The following is a 22305-nucleotide window of genomic DNA, read 5'->3' as shown; positions in this document are numbered from 1 at the left end:
AACCCACTTATATCTAACAGCCTGCCCACCCATCTACTTGACAAAAATGCCCAAAACTTGTCTCACTTCATCCAACTGCATCGCTCCCACTGGTGATAATGATGGGCAGATGCATACCTAGTCTGGTGAAAGTCCAAATATAACATATGCAGCAGAAACTGCTAGTTAAAAAAGAAAAAAAAACACCTTTCTTCAGTTTACCTAATTGGGTCTGTGTTTTGCCTGGAGCTACCGAGTGAGAACGTCTCTAATACTGTTTTCAGTGTCGTGGCACCTCTTAGGTGTCACTCTTCTTGAGCCCGCCTCCACAGACTTATTTCTGACATCTTCCTCTCTTTCACCCCTTTTCTCACACCTCTTCATTGATGATGTGGGTGCTGCTGTCCCCCCTACAAGGCAACTTCAACTGAGACGCTGGTTTTGGAACTGAATATCCAGCCTTGCCCTTCCTTTCCCACAAGGCAGATCTTCAGTCAAGACTATCCAAGGCACAAGGAGCAGGAGATTTGAAGCAAGACAGTCTCATCCAGGTCACAGAGGCATTTGACAACAAGGATGCAGAGGTCCTGGTCACCACTGGCAATAACAATATGGGCTGCTCACTATGGTAACATTGCACCAAGGCTAAAATGAAGCACAAGGAGCCAAACCATGGAGGGACTCATGACTTACTCTCAGGACCCTTGTATGTATTTTAATTTTGCTTTGACAGAGATTTTCACCTTTGATTTTGTCCGTAAGACCCAGAGCAGATGTTTCCCCTAAAGAGCCAGCAGGGAAGCCATCACACACTTCTTTCAGAGTCATCACAGCCAAGAGTTACAACTTCAGCCTTGTGCAAATAGCACTAGGTGTGAAGTATCAGGCCTTGTTTTTACTCCTTTTCTCTGCTCACATTGAAAGAAAGCAGTGACATCAAAACTCTCTTCTTTGCAATCCAGACAAAACATACAGCAAATATAGCCAGAAATCCACGGTGGCCATTTTGCCCAATGCACAAACTTAATTTAGCCAAAGTTCCTTCTTGTATATTTTGGCCTTGACTTTGCCAACAAAACATGAGCAATAGCCAGGAGGAAACAAGGCAGGAAAGGCCTCTTACCCTCTGCAGCACTTGGTCATTGGACCTGCTTCTTACACAGTGTGGGGTTTTTGCTTTGTGGCTGCCAGCACCAGCCATGTCAGACCTTTGCCTTCCCAGTCAATGGCTTTGGTTGATGTAAGTCGTGATGTTTTGCTGAACCTGAGTGACCCAGGAGAAAAAGAACAGGAGGCTTTTTATCCAGGATGGGATTCCAGCTCCTGCAGAAGGGAAGTGTTCACCCAGCTGGGAAGAAAACAATCCAGGAAGAGGATAAGTTTATTATTATTAGGCTGTGTAAAAGTTAGCTACAAAATAAAGCCAGTTCCCAATAGCAATCATTTCTGGCAAAAACCTTAGCCCATTCAAACTGGGTGCTATTTTTTGGGGGGTGGGAGTTTGCTGTTTTACATCAGTACAAGGATATAAACACTTGGAAAGTTTTGTTGTAATAAGTTGGAGAAACTAATTTCATCCCATGCCATCCCCAAGGGTCTCCTTAAAATAGCAACATTACAAAGGCTTCTTTCAGCACCGCATTCCTTCTTGGTTCAATATACACACGTCCATGGATGCAACCTGAAAGAAAACCAAAACAAAACTTAGTTGTCCAAACTGCCTTTGCCTTGATGAGAAAGAAGCCTGGGACCTCATAACAGCCTTCCAACACCCAAACTGGACCTACAAGGAATCTGGAGAGGGACATTTTACAGGGGCATATAGTGTCATGACAAGGGGGAATGGCTTTAAACTGACAGAGGGGAGATTGAGATGAGATGTGAGGAACAAGTTCTTCCCTGTGAGGGTGGTGAGGCCCTGGCACAGGTCGCCCAGAGAAGCTGTGGCTGTCGCATCCCTGGAAGTGCTCAGGGCCAGGTTGGATGGGGCTTGGAGCAACCTGGTCTAGTGGAAGGTGTCCCTGCCCATGGCAGGGGGTTGGAACTGGATGAGCTTAAAGGTGTCTTCCAACCCAAACCATTCTATGATTCTGTGACTGATCTGCTAAGGAGAATGTCCTTAGCATTAGTCACCTGGTGGGAAGACTTCCAAGCAGGGATCTCACAAACGCATCATCCCAAACAAAAGCATGCATCTGGAAATGCAGAATACATAATCTTGCCCTCAAAAGACTGTAGAGAGAGAAAGGATCCTCTTGTAACCAGGGCAGAGAGAATATACAGTGTTTGGGGATGGTGGGTGTTGAGAAAATAATTTTTCCTGAGGCACCTGCTCAAAAAAAAACCCTACAGCAGTAGAGCTGTTTCTTGTCTGACCTTTTATAAATCACAATTTCCAAGAATATCAAGGCCTAAAACTGCAGGGCCCAATTCTCTGCACCTCATGAGTCAGACAGCTCCTTCTTATGTAGGAAAAAGACTTAAGAGGTTGTTGTAGGGTCATGTGAATGGTGAAGATGCTCACAAGTCCACCTCTGGTACAGGGAGTCCATGGACATGTTTTACCATGACTTTAGAAGACAACCGTATGAACCACCAGTGTAGTCCTGCTCTTCAGCTGTGTCTCGCATTCCTGCTCTACCCAGAGGATAGAGAAGAAGGTGATGAGTGGAACAGGGTGGCATCCAGGAGATGCCAGGAGACTTCTGTGGATCTGACCTCATTCACAGCAGTGGCAAAAATCTGTGAGTGATGCTGAGCTGTGAACTAAGCTTTAATTCTTACAGCTGCATCTGAGAGAGGGATGAAGGTGTGGGGCAGTACCTTGTCCATCTTCACTTGTGCCTTGCTTCAAGTGGCCGGGAGGAGGATTACAGCTACTGCTTGGGGAAACCCATCTGTAGACCAGGCTGCAGTGCCATCCCTCCAAAGAATAGCTGTGGCCCACGCACCTCCCATCCTCCCAGGAGGGAACAGGCAGGGAAAAATGAATTATACCCTGACTGCTGTACCTGGCAGGGGGCTGTCTTTGGATCTAGGGAGTCCTGAGGTGTGAGTTTATTTTGCTTGTAGATAAAGGGAATGCGGGAAAACACCCCTCGTAGCCTTTGTGAACATGAGAGCAAGATGTGGCCAGAGTCAGATTTCTCTGCCATATTTCTTGGGCAAGCTTTAAACAGAAAAATCTCCTCTTGTGCAGATTCAGCAATTAGGTAGTAATCTGCCTTTAATCATTAAATTAATAAATACCAGCCCCAAGGCATCCCCAGTCCAGTCCCATAATCCATACATGAGGGACCAGATAGAGACAGGGGACCAAAATCTGGATGTAGACATTCCCTAAACCTTATCAGCACCTCCTCCTCCTGGTAGGAGCAGGAGGTGAGGGCATTTTAATATACAAGGCTTTTGCCTGCTTCTCCCGTCTCTCCAAGAGAAAAAACAGCAAGGGAGCTGCGATGGGGCCCCTGAAACTTTGCAGTGGATTTTTTTTCTCCTTCTCAGAATGACTATAGAGCCCTGAGTACATATTTGCTCAGTCCACCCCACACTTAAGCACACAGAAGGCTCCCCTGAGGATAGGGGCTCTCCTCCCATTCCATCCCCCAAGTTGGGCACACTGGGCTGACATGAGCCATACCCATACCCAATAAACAAACCCCAGAAGAGCTGGAAATACTTGCCTGGAGATTCCCCAAGGAATCCCTCCCAAACCACTACACACCCCCCACCCATTCTTCAACCCCTCTCCTTGGTAAGTATCTTTGTAATATATTCCACGCTGCAAGAGCTTGAAATATCTGGGAGATGTGAATGGGGTGGGGTGAGGATGGCTTTATGGCTTTTAAATCTCCCTTCTTCAGCATCCCTCTCCCCATCTCCCCCCTCCACATCTCTCCCTTTCGGCTTTCCCTCCTTTCTCTATCCCCATCTCCCCCCCTTCCCCGCATCCTCTCCCTAACTAGAGGCCCGTGTCCCCCGACAGCTGGAGGGAAGGGGATGGGGCAGGAATGGGCCGGGGTGGAATGGGTGGGAGGGATGCAGGACTGACCCCGTACTTCCCAGTCCTGGCACCACCAACCAATGGGGGCCCGGCCGAGGAGGGGTGTTACACCGGCCCCGCTCCTCCCGCAACCGGGGAGACCCGCCGGGGCTGGCGGGCAGAGGCAGAGGAGGAGGAGGAAGAGGTGGAGGAAAAGATTGCATCAAGAGCAGAACTTCCCTCCCCGTCACCCCCCCCTTACAGGAAGCCCTACTCTACCTTCGCCTTGGAAAGAGCCCCTTTTCATAAAATTAGCTGAAGGCACCTATTCACGGCCATGGGGTTGTGAGAAAAAAAAAATAAAAAGGAGGGGAAAAAAAAAAGGCACGCAACAAACGAACTGTAGAGTTTGGTTGTGGGTTTTTTTTTTCTTTTTCCTGGTTTTTTTTTTTCCTCTGCTCCAAAAAATAAGACAGAAATGCACACAGCTCCACTCTGCGAAAACTTGATGTTTTTACCGTCTGCTCTCTGACAGACCTAGAGAGGAGGTTGGCGCGCTTTTTTATTATTACTTTTTCTTTCTTTTCCCTTCCTTGCTTCCGTTCAGCTCCTCTAAAAGAACCGCTGCTTCTGCGCGGAAAAATAAGCCGAAAAAACATCAAATCACGGAGGAGAAAAAAAAAAAAAGGCAAGGGTGGGGAGGAGGGAGGGGGGGACGGACACACATAAAAAGAAGATAAAGGAAGAAAAATTAAGGGGGAGGGGAAGAAAAAAAACTAAAACACCACCACGACTCGATTTCCAAAGTTCCCCAAGGAGCCAGCCCGGAGCGCAGAGCCCCGCGTCCGCCTGCGTGTGTGTCTGCTAGCGTGCTGCATCCGTGTGATTTACAGCCCCCTCCCCTCATCGGTTCTCCTCCCACGTCTTAAAAATGATAAGGGGATGGTTGCTGTAGCTTGCTTTCGGCTCTTGAACAAAACCTCTGGCTGCTTGGCTTTGGGGAGAATGGGGGGGGGGGGGAGGAGGGCGTTCCTACACGTATAAATCTTTTTTTTTTTCCTTTCTTCTTAGTTTTATGAATGAAAGCGGCCGGCTGAGCTGGGAGTAACATCCCTGCCCTGAAACTCCTCAAAATCCGTGAAATCCAGGCGGGTAGCAGCGGAGGAAGGGGAGGCAGCGGAGCGGTGGCTCCCCCGGGTACTGGGGGGGGGGCTCGGCAGCGACATGATCCCCGTCCCGGGCAGCCCCGGGAGAACCCCGAGAGGCTGCGGGCTCCTCTGCCGGGTTTCTGAGGGCTTGTCCTGGGCATGGGACGGAGGACGCGTGTGCGCGAGTGGAAAATGCGTATATATACATACATACATATAACACAGTAACAATAATAATAAAACAAAATCCCGAGGATTTCAGAACATTTCGCGAAGTAAGTGAAAAACGTTTCTGCCGAGGGAAGAAAAACAAAAACCAAAAATAAACTACTTAAAGGGGGTGGCGAAGGAGGGGGAGCGATATTTCAGCCCTATGCTTTCATGCCGTACTCAATCGGCTTTTTGAAACTGCAGATCCTTTGAGACAGAGAAGGGAGAGTGAAGCAAAAAAATAAACCACCCCTATTCGTAACTAAAACGCACTGCAACCTTGAAGGCTGGCAGAATAAACCTATTGTGGAGCTGAAACGCGCCGGGATATGCAAGGGAAAAGCCCCCAGAGTACCACTGTTTGCGAAAAGGTAATTGCTAAGTGAAAATATTTCCAAGTTTTTGCTTTTTGTAACTTTCGACTTTGCCGTTTGTTTGCATGCCGAAAAAAAAGGCGAAAGAAAAAAAACAACAAAGCGCTTTCCCCTCCACACACACCCCCAAACCCCTCTGAAACTAAAAGATAAAATTACTGGATCTAAAAATAAAGCAGTGGTTAAAAGCCTCCCCCACCCTCTCCAATCTCCCACCCCTTCCACCCCTCTCTCGCCTTCTCCCTCCCTCCCTCCCTCTCTTTCCCTCTTTCTGTGTGTTTGCGTTTGACAAAGAAATTATTTGAACTTCCCACTGCCTCATAAAAAGGAAACAGAAGAGCAGTTTTGACATATGGATGTGATTTTTTCTGCTACGAGACAGATGCACACGGAAAACAAACAGCACCAGGGGCTGCAGCTCTGAAGGGAGCGAAGTTGCTCTGCTTCACATGGGCTCCTCGGCTGCGTTTCGGGAGCTGCCCAGATCTCCAGCCATGAGAAAACGGAGCAAAAGACCGGGGTTTCTTGTCATGTGCCTTTCTGGCTAAAACTGTGGAAACAAACAAACAATCAAACAACACACAAATTCTGGAAGGGGGGGCGGGAGGGAAGGAGAAGGAGAAGGAGAAATCATCTGCAACGCTGGAAGACCTCTCGTCCTCCTACTTCCCTGAGCAAGCTTGGATGCTGGAAGAAGCCTCTTGGATATGGGATCATATCTGGTTTATCACAGTCTGGGTTTGATCCTCTGCTGCTCCGTCCTGAGTTCAGTCTACGCTCTGGTGAGTCCCTCAATCTTTCGCGTTCATATTCTTGAACGATCTTGCACGGCTGTTTCCTTGATGAGTAATTTACTGTATCAAGCATTTAGAAGGCAGAGTGCTGGGTTTGCTTTTTTATTTTTTTCAGCCCTGTGGCTTATTTCGCTGGCAGATAGTGTGTGCAGTTGGTCTCAGAGTTGCTGTACCAGATGAAATTAAAATGTCTGTATGTCTGTGTTTCCAAAAGAGTTTGAATCACTTTTAAACCACTCCAGACAGGAACGCGTGCAGTTTGACAGGAGTCTAGGGACACCATTTAGGGGATCATTTAAAAGACACCTGTGGGTAAAGGGCAACTTTCCTTTCCTTTTCTTTTTTTCTTTTTTTTTTTTTTCATCCACTACCCCTCCCCAAGACACCAAATTTAATTTTAATTCAATCTTCTTAATCTGCAAATCTGCTTAATCTCAGCGAAACAGTACCTTCCTCTTTGGGATTAAATTTGGAGAGGACCTTACAGTGCAGGGCTTGCAGACAGTTTACACTCAGGAACATGAAAGTAGTATTAACCCTTTAGTACTTGTCACTGTTTTCACCTGTTCGTGCACACACTAGGAGAGAATATTTTTCCAGAGGTAGCAAAGGGATGAAGTTTGTAAAAAATGCCTTGGTGCTAGCAGTGGGGAATGGGCTAAGAGCTACAGACCCCCTCTGCAGCCCAAAGTGGTCTCCAAAGCCTTTCTGCAGAAGTGAAGGGGAATGTGATACGGAATTGGCCACCACATATTAACCCACAGATGGGCATGCTGCTCTGACATGTGCTTTCCTTGCTTTTTCCATCCCTGGTACCACCACTGTTGTTATGATTTCTCAGTGCCTTTTGGTTTAGGAAGGGGCATGACCACCATCTAAAGTGGTGTCTGCTTTCCACGAGGGATGGAGATGTGTTTGGAAGAGAGTAGGCTCACCCTGACCCTGGCTACAGCCAGGTCTTCCCTGACCCTCCAGGAACCATCACCCTGGGCGCTGTCCCCTTTGTTTGTGACCTTGTGCAGGGCTGGTAGGGGGGTATTGCCACCATACACCCAGCATCATGCTAAAGGGAAACATCTCATCAATAAATGAGAAGAAACAGCCCCTTGGAAAACTATCACCGTTGCAGTCCATCCTTGCCTTGCTGTATTTCTAAGCACAAATAAACCTTGAAAAACCCAAAGAAAATTGGGGAAACTGGGAGGACCACTTGTAGATTTGTTTTTACTGCAGTTGAGGTTTTTCCCCTGTTCTGGGGTGGGATTAACATCGCCATGACCACATCTGAATTTGGGGATATATCACGAGAGTGTAAATCCTGCAGCACCTGCTACCTCCACCTCCACAGCCCTGCTGCCACTGAAGTCAGCACCAAAATTCCTGCTAGATTTGGTGTCTTTGTTGGTAATGGTGAAAATAAGGTTCATGAAACAGACAGATTAGAGCTCAGCAAACTTTAGGACCCAGAAAAGACAGGAAAGGCTTCAGAGTGCGTCTCCAGTCCCATTCTCGGTTTACTCCTCTCTCTCAGTACATCCCAGTACCTCCAAGAAGGTGCTGAGGAACAGACAGCGAACCAAGCATCATCCATCTCGCATTCCCAGTGGCTATTCTCTTTTTGACACCCCCCTCACAACAGACACTTTCAGATCACAAGCCATTTGCTCAGCAGCACTGGTAAGCAACTGGATCACAGCTGAACATGCCCAGTGCACCACTTCAGGGTGAGATGGACCTGGGCATAAATCTAGAATAGAACCATATAATCACAAAGGGACAAGAAAGCAGGGAACTTCACTGGGAAGGCTAGGCAAGGAGTGCACAAGAGTATTTGCTCTTTTGCATTTCCAAAATCCTGATACCCTCCTGTACTGGTATAGGGTCCTGCCGCAAGAAACCCCATTGAGTTTAATAAAGCCCAGACTGAAGTGCATGTTTCAGACACTTCCCATGCTTTTCAAACTCAGTACTGACAGCTAGAAGACTTGTCAAAAGGTTTGAAAAGTTGTCCTGACAATTCAGGGGCTGAAATGTTGTGTGTCCCTTCTGGCATCCCCTTAAGCAGAATAAGTAGTTCAGCCCATGTCACCCCACTGTACACCCACTTGCGAGGCAAGGAACAACTTGCAGGGTGCCTAAAGCCCTGTTTATTTTTGCTGCAGTTGTTTCTTTTCCAAACTAACTTGATTTTTAAATGAACTCTGAAAACACTGAATAGTGTTGACTGCATATTTCAGCAAGGTGATGTCTTGATAGCTACGCTGTAAGAAGGGTCGTATATATATTGATATTTGGCTAGCAGGTCTGAGTGTGTTTTATGTGTTGCTATCAACAGAAGTCACCAAGTGCCTCATTCTTAGAAGCAACAAGCAAAAATCAATGAGAGTAGCTGCAGAACGATGGGGATGCAGGGACTTAATTTAGAGACAGGCTCTGTGGCAGCTTTGGGTTAAGCTAAAAGTGGTACCCAATCATTTACTTCCCCAGCAAAGCAAATCAAAGCTGTGTTGTGAGTTTGAGTCAGGAGGATTTCCACAGACTGAGGCAGACGCTGCTCAGAGCTTCAGGGCACAATTCACATGTCTGAGGCTGGAAGACTCAAGTCTTGAGAACGGTGGCCCTAATTGCTGCGGTCTTTGCAGCTGGGTCGTTTTGCGCTTGAGAGTTGGTGATGCCGAGATGGGGCAGAGAATTATGCATCCCAGACCTGAAGCTGTCACTCCCATTATGCTTTTTGTTTGCCAGCAAAGATGACAGTAAAGGAACTTTCCAAAGCAAAAATGCTGAAGTAGGGCATGGAAATGGTTTCTTTGATTGCCTGTGCCACTGATACATCACGGGGCAGGATGCTGGCACTGAATCACTTCTCCACAGCATGCAGGCTGTGTGTCCCTACATTCACTGTAAACCAGGGTGGGGGAAAAAAATGCTGTGGGAATGAGTCCTCAGAGTTAAAAGTATCTGCAGAAATTGTGGCCCCCTCCATGAGCCTGCAGCCGCACAAAATCCATACCTAGATCAAGATCTCTGTCTTGAGCTGTTGAGGGGCAGCTGAGAGGCACAGATGGCTGTCTTTGATGTGGGGAGAAGTACTGGGTGAAGATTTGCTCTCCTCCAACTACCCAGAGAATTGCCATGTGGATAACATGATTAACACCTGTTTGAACAGTAAGGGGAATTTCACCTGTCAGTTGAGTGCTTTGAACCTGAAATCTTGTGAGGTGAGGGTGTAAGTTTGGGTTAATTCTGCTGTTTGGTCCAAGGGCTGGGGAAGCAAGATTGTCCTGAGCCAGATAGCTCTGTAAACATGGGCTCGAAAGTATGATGTGTGCAAAAGGAGCTTTAAAAGTAGGGTTTGACATCAGCAGAGCAAGGGAGAAGTTAACATGTAGGCACTATGATTTTATCAGAAAGGTGCTGTCTTGCAGAAAAACCTCCCTGTGTCCTAGTCCCACTCCCAGGCAAAACCTCCATGGACTGGTCTGCTGAGCCTTCCGTTTCCACTTTGTTTCCTTCTATTGTCCTTCTCAGCCTGGCAGTCCCTAACCTAGCAATCATTAGGGAAGGTATTCTGCATAATAATGATGACAATGAGGACAATGATTATGACGATGACGATTATGATGATGATCATCGTCCACAAGTCATCTGCAGAGCCTTGAATCAGAATAGCTCCGTTTTGGGAAACAGGTATGATGAGCCTGAGCTGACTGCAATCTGCTGAGCAAAACAGGACACGGGAGCAGATCCATGACAGATATGAAAGGGGTAGCAAAAGGGACCCTCCTTTACTGTGTGTGGGTCTTGCTTTTCAGCAGTGCTCAGCACCTTGTAGAAGGTGCTGCACATTAGGGGGATGCTTTTTGGCAGCGGAACGGTCTCAACGCCTTTCTGTTTGCTGCAGCCTGTGGTTCCCCAGCCCTGGCCCCACTCAGGCTGCTTGGGCAAAGCTGAAGCTTCCCTCCAGTTTTTGCAGAGAAGCTGTAGCACTCTCCCAGAAATTCAAGTGGTATCATTAGGGGATTTGAAACCTTTGCTTGCAGATGCACATCAATATAACCCAAATAAAATACAAGCTCAGCCAGGTCACCTGGAGGAAGCTCCCAGCCTCTATTCCCAAGAAAGCTGCATTCACACAAGCATTGGTGTTAATCTCTGCTAGGAAAGTCCAGAATAAATCAAAAAGTTCATTCCAGAGTGATACTTAGGTCACTAACCAGCCAAGACCCCAGTGCTCGGGCAGCAAAGCAGCTACATTAAGGAGGTGCTGATCAGTGTTTCACTCTTTCATTTGTTCCTTTGATCAGACCTACATCTTCAAGAGAAGGATTGGAAGTTGAATAATTTATATCTGGAAGGGAAAGAGAATCATATTCTGATGCAGAATATGTCCCATAATAAAAAAGAATAGTATTAATAAAAAAAATCTGCAAATCCCAACTAGCTATCTAACTCCATTAACTGAGGACAGGTTCCAAGCGCAGGGAAGCAATGTCTGAAATTTTCATTTCTCCACACACACTTGGAGCATGCCCATCCCTACCCCGTGTATTTATGAAAGATACCATTTTTGTTATTGTACTTTGGGATTAGCAGATATCCCCTAACTATAAAATACTCAACCACAAAATATAAAGCAAACAAGCGTCTGCATCAGGGTAATGCATGGGCTGTGATTTCATCCAGCGCAGGCCAAAAAAAGTTCAGCTGCCTGGTGGCAAGTCTGACCTGAGCAGGCTGGGTTTGGTGTGAGCTTCTCGCCTTGGGAAGAGGAAAAGCAACCGGGCAACTGTGCACGCAGGGGTGTCAAGGCTGGAGGAAATGAAATCCGAGGTGTGCCTTTCAGGTCCAGGCAGTTGTTGTTTGGTTTCTGGCCTCCTAGAAATAGCCCCAGAGTGGTGCTTTGAGCTCAGTGGGATTATTCTGGCTGGGGTGGTGTGTCTGCAGTCCCTGAGAGGGGTACTCCCAGCCCAGACAGCTCAAGCAGAGACAGCTGCTGCTTCTGCCACTGTCACCCTGCGCTCCCGTGTCCCTTTGAAAAACGATGCTGAGAGTCACCCCACAGCTGTGCATCTCATCTTGCCTATCTTCCTGGGCTGTGTGTACTGATAAGTGACTAGGCTGTAAAGATGCTGGCTGAAGGATTTCCCTCTGCTTGGGAATGCACTGCTCAGCCCCTCCATCAGTCCCTGGTTTGTAAAGTTACTGGGGGCACAGACACCACACATCACACAGAAACAACACCCTCTCCATTGCAGCTATTATGGGCAGCTTCTGACCAAGCAATGTGGGGTGAGGTGGTAAAGCACCTTTTATGGAACTCAGATATAGGGCTGGGGAAATCCAGCTCCCTGGGTTTGGTGGCAGAGCTATGGCTCCAGCTAAACCCTGCAGTCCTTGAATTTCCCTTGTTCCTGAAGACCAAAAGGAAGAAATAGCGGAGCCAGACTATGGTTGCCTTCGATTTAATCCCCTCCCAGGAACCATCCCTCATTATTGCTGAGCATCTCCGTCCTCATCCCGCACTGCTGGGAGAGGGCAAAGAAGTACAGCATGTATTTAGGTACAACCAGACTGTGCAGCTCTCTCACTCCAGGGCTGTCACTGGACTAGTCTCAGTCATTTTAGCTCTGAGCCCTCCGAAGTCCCTCACCCTCTGACACTGTCTGGATCAAAGAGAGAAGCCGGCAGGGATCCCCCATCCTTTTTGATGGGCTGTTCCTCTGCAAAAGGTCAAGCATAGAAGGGTTTGTCTGTCTGCTCAGCTCCTGCTGTAACTGAAATTTTGGTGTCTCTCAATTAATAACCACTATTAAAAAAAAAAAAGTATTCCTTAGGGCAAGCCCTGACTGAATGGAAGAACTCAAGAGAATCAGTCTGTGTTAAAGATTAGACCATATCAAAGATATTTAGCTCCAACATGGAGAATTTGCTTTCTCCAACTGTATCAACAGAGATCTCGACCCATAAAACTTCAAACTTCACTAGGCCTTGTGAGGGCTGCTCTACTAAAGATGATCTTTGTGTTGGTGGCAATAAATAAACTACCCTCAGGGCTGAAACTCAGCCAGCAGAATACCTGCCTTGTTGGACTGAGCTTTGCTGTCTTGTGTCATGAGAAGAAAACATCCAAACTCATGCTTGATGTACCTGGCTTGTAATTAATCCCTTTATTTCCAGAGGCCAGACTGACCCTTGCCAGTGATTAGAGGGGCTTTGTGTTTTAGGGTTTTCCTTTCTCTTTGGAGGCTCAGCTTGGACTGACCTCTAGCAACCTGATTTTCAAGAAAGGAAAATTTTGGACTGACAGCATCATCTTAACAGATTGTACTTTGATCCTCCTGTAACACAAATCCCTCCGACAGCATTCAGGTGATGATTCAGTTGTTGAAATCTTCTGCAAGGCTGGCCTGTCTTTCTGGCTGTATTGTTTTCATTTTATCCAGCAAAGAAGAAAGTGGACTTCTCTGCTCCTTTTATCTCTCACCTCTCCAGCATCCCTCGTTCAATTTATTTTAGCAGCACAGGGGCTGTGTTCCTGTCTCCCTTCTTCCCTCCTGACCATGTGCACCCTTCCATGAGCCGATTCAACTCACTGAGCTTGCACAAAACTAACACAAGATAGAAAAAAGAAAATAAATGTAGAAGGTTTGTAGCTGGGTCAGTGAATGGCATCTGCACAACAAAGGCTTGGATGAATCCCCAAGTCACAGGAGGGAGACACTGGGTCACAGAAGTAGGGTAAACATGGGAGCAGCCAGCAATGTGCATAGGTTTGCCCTGACACAATAGTTGTATAGTTGTATTTTGCTGGCATAAAATCCCCCAGATCCTCCCTTTCACAGACCCACATTGCATTGTACGTCTCCCACTCCTTGGCAATAAATACACATACCGCAATGTAAGCTCAGTGTAGGCTTTGTGCTCCCTCTGAACCTCCCCTCCATCAGCCACACCATCTGATCAATAGCACACTTGGAAGAGTTCTCATCTGAGCAGATGAGTCCTGCACGTAGTGCCAAGTGGCGGTGCAGGATAAAAAAGGTCAGGGGTATTAGATATGACCACAGTCTTCAGATTTTTTGGGGAAAAATGAGTTTAGGCTTGTAGACATGAGGTGTGCTGTGCCACTTGGCTTCAGGGCCAGTGGACAGGACCCAGGCATTGTATTTAGAAGTGCAGACATCAACAGGGACTTACAAGACTCAGAGAGTACAAGCTGAGAGACAACACAGTTGGTACTCAGTGACCTGCTTCCTGTTGTTTGCAGGGACAGTGAAATGGTCAAGCCAAACATTTCCCCTATGTCCAAACCAAGGCAGGTGTTGAGCCAGGCAGGACAAGGCATCCTGCCCTAGCCCACCTCTCTGACCCTGTCGAGGTGCAGAACAAATGAACCTTCAAAGTCCAAAGGCGCTTGGTGTCTTTGAGTCTCTCTACCGTAATGACCTTAAGTTTCAGCCACCTGTCAGATAAGGACTGATCATCAAAAGCAGACCTGGCCTTTTGGAAAAGCCCCCCTCCTAGATCAGTGTCTGGGGCAAGGGCTGGAGACAGGAGTTGCTGTCTCAGCATGCAAGGCAGGCTGGTTATCTCATTTTTCACAAGGCTGCCCTGCTGCTAATCAGGGTTCCTTGATGTTATCTTTACTTCAGCCTCCCTTCCCCTCTCTGCAAGCATTTCAGTGTATGTATCTGCTTGGTCTTGCCACACTGAAAGCAAGAAGCAGCCTCAATTGCACCTGTAAAGGCTGATTTGAAAGTCATTGGCTGTCCTTAGAAAACCTTCTGTCCTCTTCACTGAACTTTGAGACCTAAATATCTTTTTTCTGTATGTTTTCACAGAAAAGTGAGTGGTTTGCAAATCCTAGCTCATGCCTGCTGTGCTTCAAGGGAGGAGGCACTTTGTAAGGAGCAGGAGATGGTGGGAAGCTACCACTTCTTGGGCACATAGTAGAGGACAAACATTGAATTAACCAAGATTCAGTGGGGTCTGGGGGACTCTGCTGCTGTTCAGGACTACTAGTAAGTCATTTAATCATCATCTTACTACTTTGATCTATTCACCTGGTTTATATGCCTTGAGCTCTCAAGGGATTGCAGTATCTCAGGAGAGCACCAGGCCCATCCCCTACACCATCGATGGGAATGGTGCTGGTAGCAGGCATGGAGTGGGACATTTTTTAACTGAGGAGGAAAAGGAGGGTATCAGAAGATGGAAGGACCCTGGCCCTGCTGTCTGGGAAAGGCTGGGACTGCTGGACCCGGGAGAATTGTTTGAATCTCATCTTGTTCACACTTCCCTGTCCTGTGCTGCTCCCCTGCTCCATCTCCCTATTGCATGGACAGCCTGTTCTGTCATTTCTGTTGGTTTCTTTCACAAGTCTAGGGAGAAAGCAATAGTTGTTTTAACCAGCCTGGAAGGCACATGGTGATACCTCCCTGCAGGCACATGGAAGCTCACCAAAAGACAAAGTTTATGCACAAGCTCGCTCATACCCAGACAATATCACTGCCATTTCCCTTACCCACAAGACCTGAGAATAGACTCCAAGATAACCTGAGGGGCCAGTGGCTCCTGAGACTGTTCAGCCATAGGAAACAGTAGGCTGACCTATAGAGTTACTAATTTCTTGATCTTGAAACATGTTAGGCTGTGCCTGATCTCCTCTAGGAGCAAATACCCAGTAGCCTCTTTTGTTTTGCAAAGATACAAATAAAATTTCAGAACTCAGTGAAAACCACAGGACTGATTTCCATGAACTTCACATACTCTTTCCATTTATCCCACTTTCACTGCCTACACCCCTGCCTTGCTTCAATGTTAGCTTGACTTTCTTCTTGACTCCTACATCCCAAACCATTTCTCCTTTCAGACCCTGAGCTAAAGTAGCTTTGAAACACCGGCTATGGCGAGTGATTGCAAGGAAATGACCTCTTTCTCCTGGATGCACTCAAAGAGTAAGATCAATAAAGCAGCATTACGTAGAGTATCTATTTCATGGTCAGCAATTTCACTCAGCTCAGTAAAAATGCAGCAAAAAAAAAGATTAAAATAAAAGCAGGAGGGAGCTGATAATAGATGGGACTGCAAAGAGATGACCAACACATGAAGCTTCAAAAGCTAAAATTGCTGGCTTATCAAGAGCCATCAGCTTGTGAAGCCTTTTAACATCCCGTAGCTGATATCCCTGAAGTTTTCTCTGAGCTTGCGTTTTCTTCCAGTACCCTTGAGGTTACACTCACTGATTGACTTCCTCTATAATGGCCTTTTCAGTAAGGAGAGGAGACAAAGAATTGAGATTTCACTCTTTCCGTTGACTTTCTGTGTGTTTTCAGCCATTTCTTGCTCTCTATGTGAAGCAAAGGCACAGAGGACTTGTGGGGAGTGCAGAGGAGTCTGCATTTGGAGACATGCTTTATTGTCATTGTTCTTCTCTGAAAAGGATAAAAGAGGGAGAGGTGGCTCTATAGGCACTAAGGTGGAAATGTTTTCTCAGCCTAAATAGCCGTGGTTGCTAAAGCGCACACCCGTAGGTGGTCAGAGGGTCTGATGTACTGTATATAGTGCAGACGTGACTTATTTTCACTCATAATAAATGACCAGGACTGTTTACTCAGGCTAGCCACTGGATGAGGACAAAGCAGGATAGGTCTGATTTCCCTTGCTTGGCTTTAGATATCAGCAACGGATGCTCATGCACCTTGGAGCTGCCCCATATCCTCGAGGGACCTGCTAAGCTGCAGAGCATCCCACCACAGACAATCTGTGGCTACACCCCACAAAACCTGGGTGGGCATCAAAGTCTTATTTCCTCAGCTGGCAAAGCTGTTATGTATGTGTGTATATACAAATGAGCATGTGAGTATAACTGTACAGCTCTGACTCATGCCGTAGCATTGTTAAACAGCCTTGGATCATCCCACCATATGATCACACTGCAGAGTACCAACTTCATCCCCAGTTCATTTCTCACCACGACTGGTGTTTCTCCATCAGGCTTTCACCACCACAATGAAGCATGTTTGTTGTTGTTTTGGGGTTTTTTTGTTTCATTCCTGGGATCAGATTTTCTCTCTGATTTGCCTTAGCCTCATCACAGAAACCACAAATCTCAAGGGGTCAGAGCCTTCTGCTGGCGTAAATCAGTGGTGTTCCTGTGGAGTGAAGAAAGGCCAAGAGAATCTCATCTGATGTCAATCAGTGTCACTACAGGGAAATACGGAGAGCTGGAATGTAAACTGGAGAAGCCCAACTGGCACATGCTGGTCCTGGTCTCCTGGCCCTGGGCTGCATCTGGACGGGAAGAGAGGATTCTGCAGATTGAGACACCAGGGCCAGATGACAATCCCCAGTTTCCAGATGCTTCTCCAAACTGTGTTCAGCCATGCTTCAGTAGCTTCTTTTGTGGCTGGCTGCCTTGTACAATGAATGCCTTCCTGAAAGCATTTAAACAAGAGCAGTTTGGGGGGGATCTGAAAGGAGGGAGTGTCACTCTTATTTCTGGCTATGATGACAGTGGGGAGGGATGCTGACAGACCGGATTTTTCAAACCACAGGACAAGGATTAATTCAGCTACAGATTTGTGTCCATTCTTAAAGAATACCAAATCATGATATCTGAATCTCTGAGACTTGAGCAAATTTAACATCAGTGCTTAAAGCAGACTGTGCAATACGTAATTGTTTTTCCTTTACTCCCACCAAAATTTTTATACTGGTTTTCCCCTTGCATCTCTTGGTGTCATTGGCAATGTTGGTCTGATCAACAAACTGAACTTTAAGTGCCTTTTGCTTGTATTTTGTAGAACTGGAAGTGGGAAATCAAGCCATTCAAATTTACAGCTACTGTGTACTTGTAGTTTACTCTGCCATCAGCAAAAAATTACTCAGGCTTATAGAGAAGCAGGGGGAGGGAGAGTGCTTCAGCTGCTGAAAATGGAACAGAGCCAGCTCTTGTTTTGCACCCAGGTAAGGATCCAGCCGTAGTTCTTTGCCAGCAAGTCTGAACACAAAGAGGGTCTCCGTGAGGGTCAATGCGGGCATATGCTTGGCTGACCTGACTCAGCACTTCCCAGGGCAATAAGGGCTCTTAGTTAGCCAGGTAAGCAGAAAAGTGGCCAAGTCAGATGACTGGCTTGAACAGAGGGACAGTCAGTGGACTGACTGCCATCCTGTGAGCAGAGCTGGGTGGAGGAGAGGTCTGAGGTGGAGTAGGAGCAGACAGCCCAGGTGAATCCCTGCATCCTCCCATTTGCCAGTTTTCCTGTTTCTGCTGACATGGAGGTGAATCACCCATCCCTTCTGTAATTACTATTCACCCAAATCTGCTGCGTAATAGCGGTCAGCATTGTCACTGGGACCGCGCATGGGTGAGTGTCCATAGGACATGCACAGAGACCATGGGCATGCAACTAACTCCTTTCCCTGCTACAGTCACATCCAAGGCATCAACAGCTCCAAAACAGGGACTCCCACCACCATCCACCACCTGGTATCCCTGGAGTGTTGGGATGCTTCTACTCCCACAAAAGGTGAATGGATGCCCATTGCAACATGCCCCAGCGCTGATTTGGCTTCTTTCAATGGTCACAGCCTATGCTTTTCACTGTGGGGACCTTTCTCCCTCCCCTCCATTTCTTGCTGAGGCATTAATGGCCACTACAGCTTTTCTCCCTGCCATGCCTTCCCCTGTGGCTGCCTTCAGTTCCAGGTGAGCAGCATGTCAAGCCCTCCAGTGTCTCCTTTCCATGCCCAGCAAAAGGAGGAGATGAGGGGGATGCCAGTGCTGACTGGCTGGAGCTGGGAGGACGTCATGCGCAGAGCTGCCTGTACCACACTGAGGGCTTAATGTGCCGTAATCACAGAGCTGGCCTTGTTGTAACAGCACCCTGACCATGCACAGCTCCCAGCTGCCTCTGGCAGCTCCCACACTCCCTGCCCACAGTTGCTGCTGGTGGTTTTTTTGGCATGGGTTGCTCCCCCAGACTCCCCAGGCAAAGAGAAAAGGGGTCTGCAGGGAGGAGAGGAGGGAGCAGGGAGTGGGGTTGTGTCCTATCTCAGGTACCAATGGTGCTGACCCCATCAGTTGTGAATCAAGACATTAATCAATGTTATGGGGCTTAGGATAGGGTCAGATACCTGTGGTTTGAGGCGTGCTGGCAGGACTCAGCATTGCCGGAGTCATAATACCACACACTGCTCATGAAAGAGCAAAGCTGTGACGTTCCAGGAGGCAGGGACTGAGGACGGAAAGGGGGAAGTGGCTGCTGATGGAGGTGGGAAAGGAAAAGGTGAAAGAGAGAAAGAAAGAGAGAAAGAAGGAGAGCGAGAAAGAAAGAAAGAGAAAGAGAAAGAAAGTGAGAAAGAGAAAGAAAGAGAAAGAAAGAAAGAAAGAAAGAAAAAGAAAAAGAAAGAAAGAAAGAAAGAAAGAGAAAGAGAGAAAGAAAAAAAAGAAAGAAAGAAAGAGAAAGAAAGAAAGAAAAGAAAGAAAACCACAAAACAACAACAACAAAAAAAAAACAACACACAACCAAAAACAAACCAACAAAAAATCCCCAAACCCACCTTCTCCAGGGTTTCCTGGTTGCTTTGCTGACAGGAGTATGAGAAGAGGGCTGCCTGCTTTATAATCTTCCTGCTGAGCCTTTGACTTCCCTCTTGCACCCTCTGTTCAGGGAGTTTGCTGCACATCCCTTCCCACAAATGCTAGCAAGAAAGTGACGGTATGAGAGCATGAAGATTAATTACACCAATCAGGCAGGAGAAGCGGCAGAGGAGGGTCAGAAGGCAGGAGCCTAAAGGCTGGGCCAGGGGCATGGGAGAGAAATAAACGGGATTCCTCTTCCTGGGAGCTTCGGACCAGAGGAGACAGGGCCCCTACCCCCAGGATTGAGGCTTCTTTGCTTTCCAAGGCATCATGGAACAGGCTCTCAGATGTGTCTGGCTTTCAGAATATATAAGGTGTTATAAAGCTTTAGAAAAGCTGCCAGGACTTCAGGTTTGGGTCCACCCAGGCAGTTTGCAGACCTTTCAATCCTGGTTTCTCCCCACCCTTGACAAGACACAATGGGTGAATTCACAGAATGGGAAAAGATCACAGGATCTGCTATGACAAGGCATAGGAAGACAGAGGGGTACCAGCCAGAGTGCAGCCACATCTGGGGCCTGCCCTCAGAGAAGCACACTGTGGTCCCCAGCATCACAGCTCCCATCCAACCCTCTTTCCTCCCAGTCCCTGAAAACACAAGCAGGAGAGCTGGCCCAGCCATGCGCAGCACTAAGGGGAAAGGAACCGTAACACCATGCTGCAAGTGCACAAGGCTGGGGGAGTGGAGAGTATAAAGAAAAAAGAGGGGTCTGTGTTTGTGATCAAGACCTGAGCTTGCTGTGAGGGATCTGTGGGAACACCTATGTGAAGTTTTTTTCCCTTCTGTCTATGATGCCTGGAGGGAGGTAGGAGTCCCCATAACAAGCATGACATTGGCCATAACACTGTCAGACTTGCTCGGAAGTAAGATGAGATGGCTCTCGCTTTTGGAGGCCATAGCCTCTCCATCTCCAAGGGAGGGAGATAATCTGGTTTTCTTCCATAGACAGCAGAGATTCAGCAAGGAGAGAGATGCAATAGCAGGCACCTAAACGGATAAGACACCATGACATCACTGCTTTCTCCCCTGCACTCTGTCTGTCTACCAGGTCCCATCAGTGCAGACTGACAGATGCTGCTTCTGCTTGTGGTCTAGACAGCCATCAGCCACCCCCAAAGAGGAAGTGCTAGGCAAAGCCCAAGCCTGTTGGCTTAGAGTTGCATCATTCTCCTCTTTTTTTTTTCTTTTTGCTGTTCTTTACCTGTTTCTGGTTTCATAGATTTATTATTGCATCTTTTAACCATGGTGGGCTTTCAGGCATCCTCCCTAGTTTTAAGACAGTAATGCTGCATTTGTGGAATCGTGGTTAGCAACATCAGCAGGATGTTTTCAAAGGCTTCCTGGTTTCCATGAACATTGTCTGCTCTGAATTTGTCTTGGCAGTTGATGACAACAATAGACCTTGTAAGTCTTTTCCCCTCTGTCATGTAGAAAGAAACCTCTTCAGCCTCTGCAATCCAATGGACATCTGATTTTCCTCCTAATGAAAGAGGGTTGCAGGTAGCACCCATGGTGCAGCGAAGGAGACCCTGCCTTAGCAACCCATTTGAATAATTCTAGGTGGAAAATAATAACAAAATTATGACAGTGGTTTAAAATGTTATGAGCTTTTTGAATAGGGAAAATTTTTATTTTTCTTCCTTTCTCTCCCCTTATTCTGGCACTTTGGAGTTAATCATCTCCAGCTTCCTTCTGCTGCCATGGCAGGTAAATGCTTCCTTTTATTTTACATGTGATCTGTGTATCCCCCAGTATATGACTCCAGAAGGTAAGGCTCAAAGAAAACCAGACTTATAAAACACCAGATAAAGGAGTGGGAATTCACAGTCCTGGTACATGGCTTGCTACCCTTGTCCTTAAAGGGTAGGGGAAAATGAGTCAGTCTTCCTGCATGTCCTTCAGCAGTTCACCTTCTCGAAGGAGTTGACAAAGTAGACATCTAAAGAGTTTTGGGGGAGTTACTGAAAGTAAAAGCTCTTTTGTTGTTTTCCACTTTCATCATCTAGCCAGTCACTCTGTGGTAGAGGAAGGTGTCAGGGCAACTTAAAAGAAAATAATCTCCTCTGTTTTCACTCCTCTGGGGATTTCTTTTTTTTGTATTATGAGCAGGTGTTGAAAGGAAATTGGTTTCATTTGGTCAGTGTTTTGGGGAACTGTGCCCATGGTCTTTTGTTACACTTGTGATGCTCAGCATTAGGATGTTGACGTTGATGTTTTCATGTTTAAATTTGGGAAATGCACCTTTGGAAAGAACAAAATCCTGCATTTTGTGCACCAATTTAAGAAGAAAAAAAAAAAAGAGTCCTAAATGTGACTGAAAGAGGACAGTCACAGTAAGAACCACAGAGCCGTAAGTGTGGTCCCTGGGGAATGCAGGCTGTTTTGGATGAAGTGAGCACAGGTATTGCAGGTAGCTGTGTGAGCATCTCATGGGGATATTCTTCTCTTCTTCTTTCTTCTCCAAATGCTCCTATTTCCTCTTGGCTGTGTTGGAGCTGGGAGCCTTGAAAGGCAGTGACTGCCTCGTGTTCTGGTCCAGGTTCGTCCCCCCTTCCTTCAGGCATCTGGGCAGGAGACTCCTCTTGCATGCTCTGAGGTGTCTAGGTCTGTCTACCTGGGCTTTGTAGTCTGAGTTTGTCCTGGAGCTCCAGCCAGCTCAGTGATGAGCCTGGGAAGAGATTTGGTTCACGCTACATAGGCAATGAAGGCTCAATTCATTTCCCTTCATGTAGCCATACAGAGGCACCCAGGGCATCTTGAGTCTGCCAAGGTCAGGTAGACATGGCACAGGACCAGCAGGAAGCCATGGAGCAGGAGCTGGAGGCCAAGTGAGGTACTGCAGAGCATCATGTTGTACTTGACACCTTGTTTCTTGCCACTGAGCAGCCTTTGGCAAAGCAAGGTTTGGGATTTTCCTCTCTGTGGTCAGTGGAGCAAGACAGAGACCTGGAAAAGATGCATTCACCCCTCACAAGCAGAGTCTGTCTTTCTCTGTTGACTAAGCTGGAGGGACTTATCCTAGGACAGCTCAAGTATATGTGGTGGATTTTGGCCTAAGTGATCATGCTAAACTAATTTCTGGACAGTTCCAATTTCTGGTCAAAACCTGCAGCTGCTGTAGTAATGCAAGCAGTTGTTACTAATAAAAATCCCTCCAAGACTGCAGCA

At 47.1% G+C, this 22305-nt stretch overlaps 1 protein-coding gene and 1 long non-coding RNA gene across 3 annotated transcripts in view; both read left to right on the top strand.

The window, feature by feature from the left end:
- The first annotated feature begins 4694 nt into the window (after nucleotides 1-4694).
- LOC133280113 (uncharacterized) lies at nucleotides 4695-6280 on the top strand. 2 transcript variants are annotated; one of them, XR_009747074.1, is made up of 4 exons: nucleotides 4695-4816; nucleotides 5033-5245; nucleotides 5524-5690; nucleotides 6076-6280. It is a non-coding gene; the product is annotated as an uncharacterized LOC133280113 (long non-coding RNA). The 2 variants fall into 2 exon arrangements; XR_009747075.1 differs by lacking the exon at nucleotides 4695-4816 and having other exon boundaries at nucleotides 5015-5245.
- A 36-nt stretch (nucleotides 6281-6316) lies between these two features.
- Nucleotides 6317-22305, top strand: part of PTH1R (parathyroid hormone 1 receptor) — a 109634-nt gene continuing 93645 nt past the window's right edge. The window contains exon 1 of the mRNA XM_061474511.1: nucleotides 6317-6475. Coding sequence (XP_061330495.1) covers nucleotides 6401-6475 — 75 coding nt within the window. The 5' untranslated portion in view covers nucleotides 6317-6400. The remainder of the gene's footprint in view (nucleotides 6476-22305) is intronic.

Source organism: Pezoporus flaviventris, unplaced genomic scaffold (assembly GCF_033815535.1).
Source record: "Pezoporus flaviventris isolate CSIRO_AGI_PZ_B2104156 unplaced genomic scaffold, CSIRO_AGI_Pfla_v1 ptg000079l, whole genome shotgun sequence".
NCBI lineage: Eukaryota > Metazoa > Chordata > Aves > Psittaciformes > Psittacidae > Pezoporus > Pezoporus flaviventris.
This window is presented reverse-complemented; position numbering and strand designations above follow the sequence as displayed.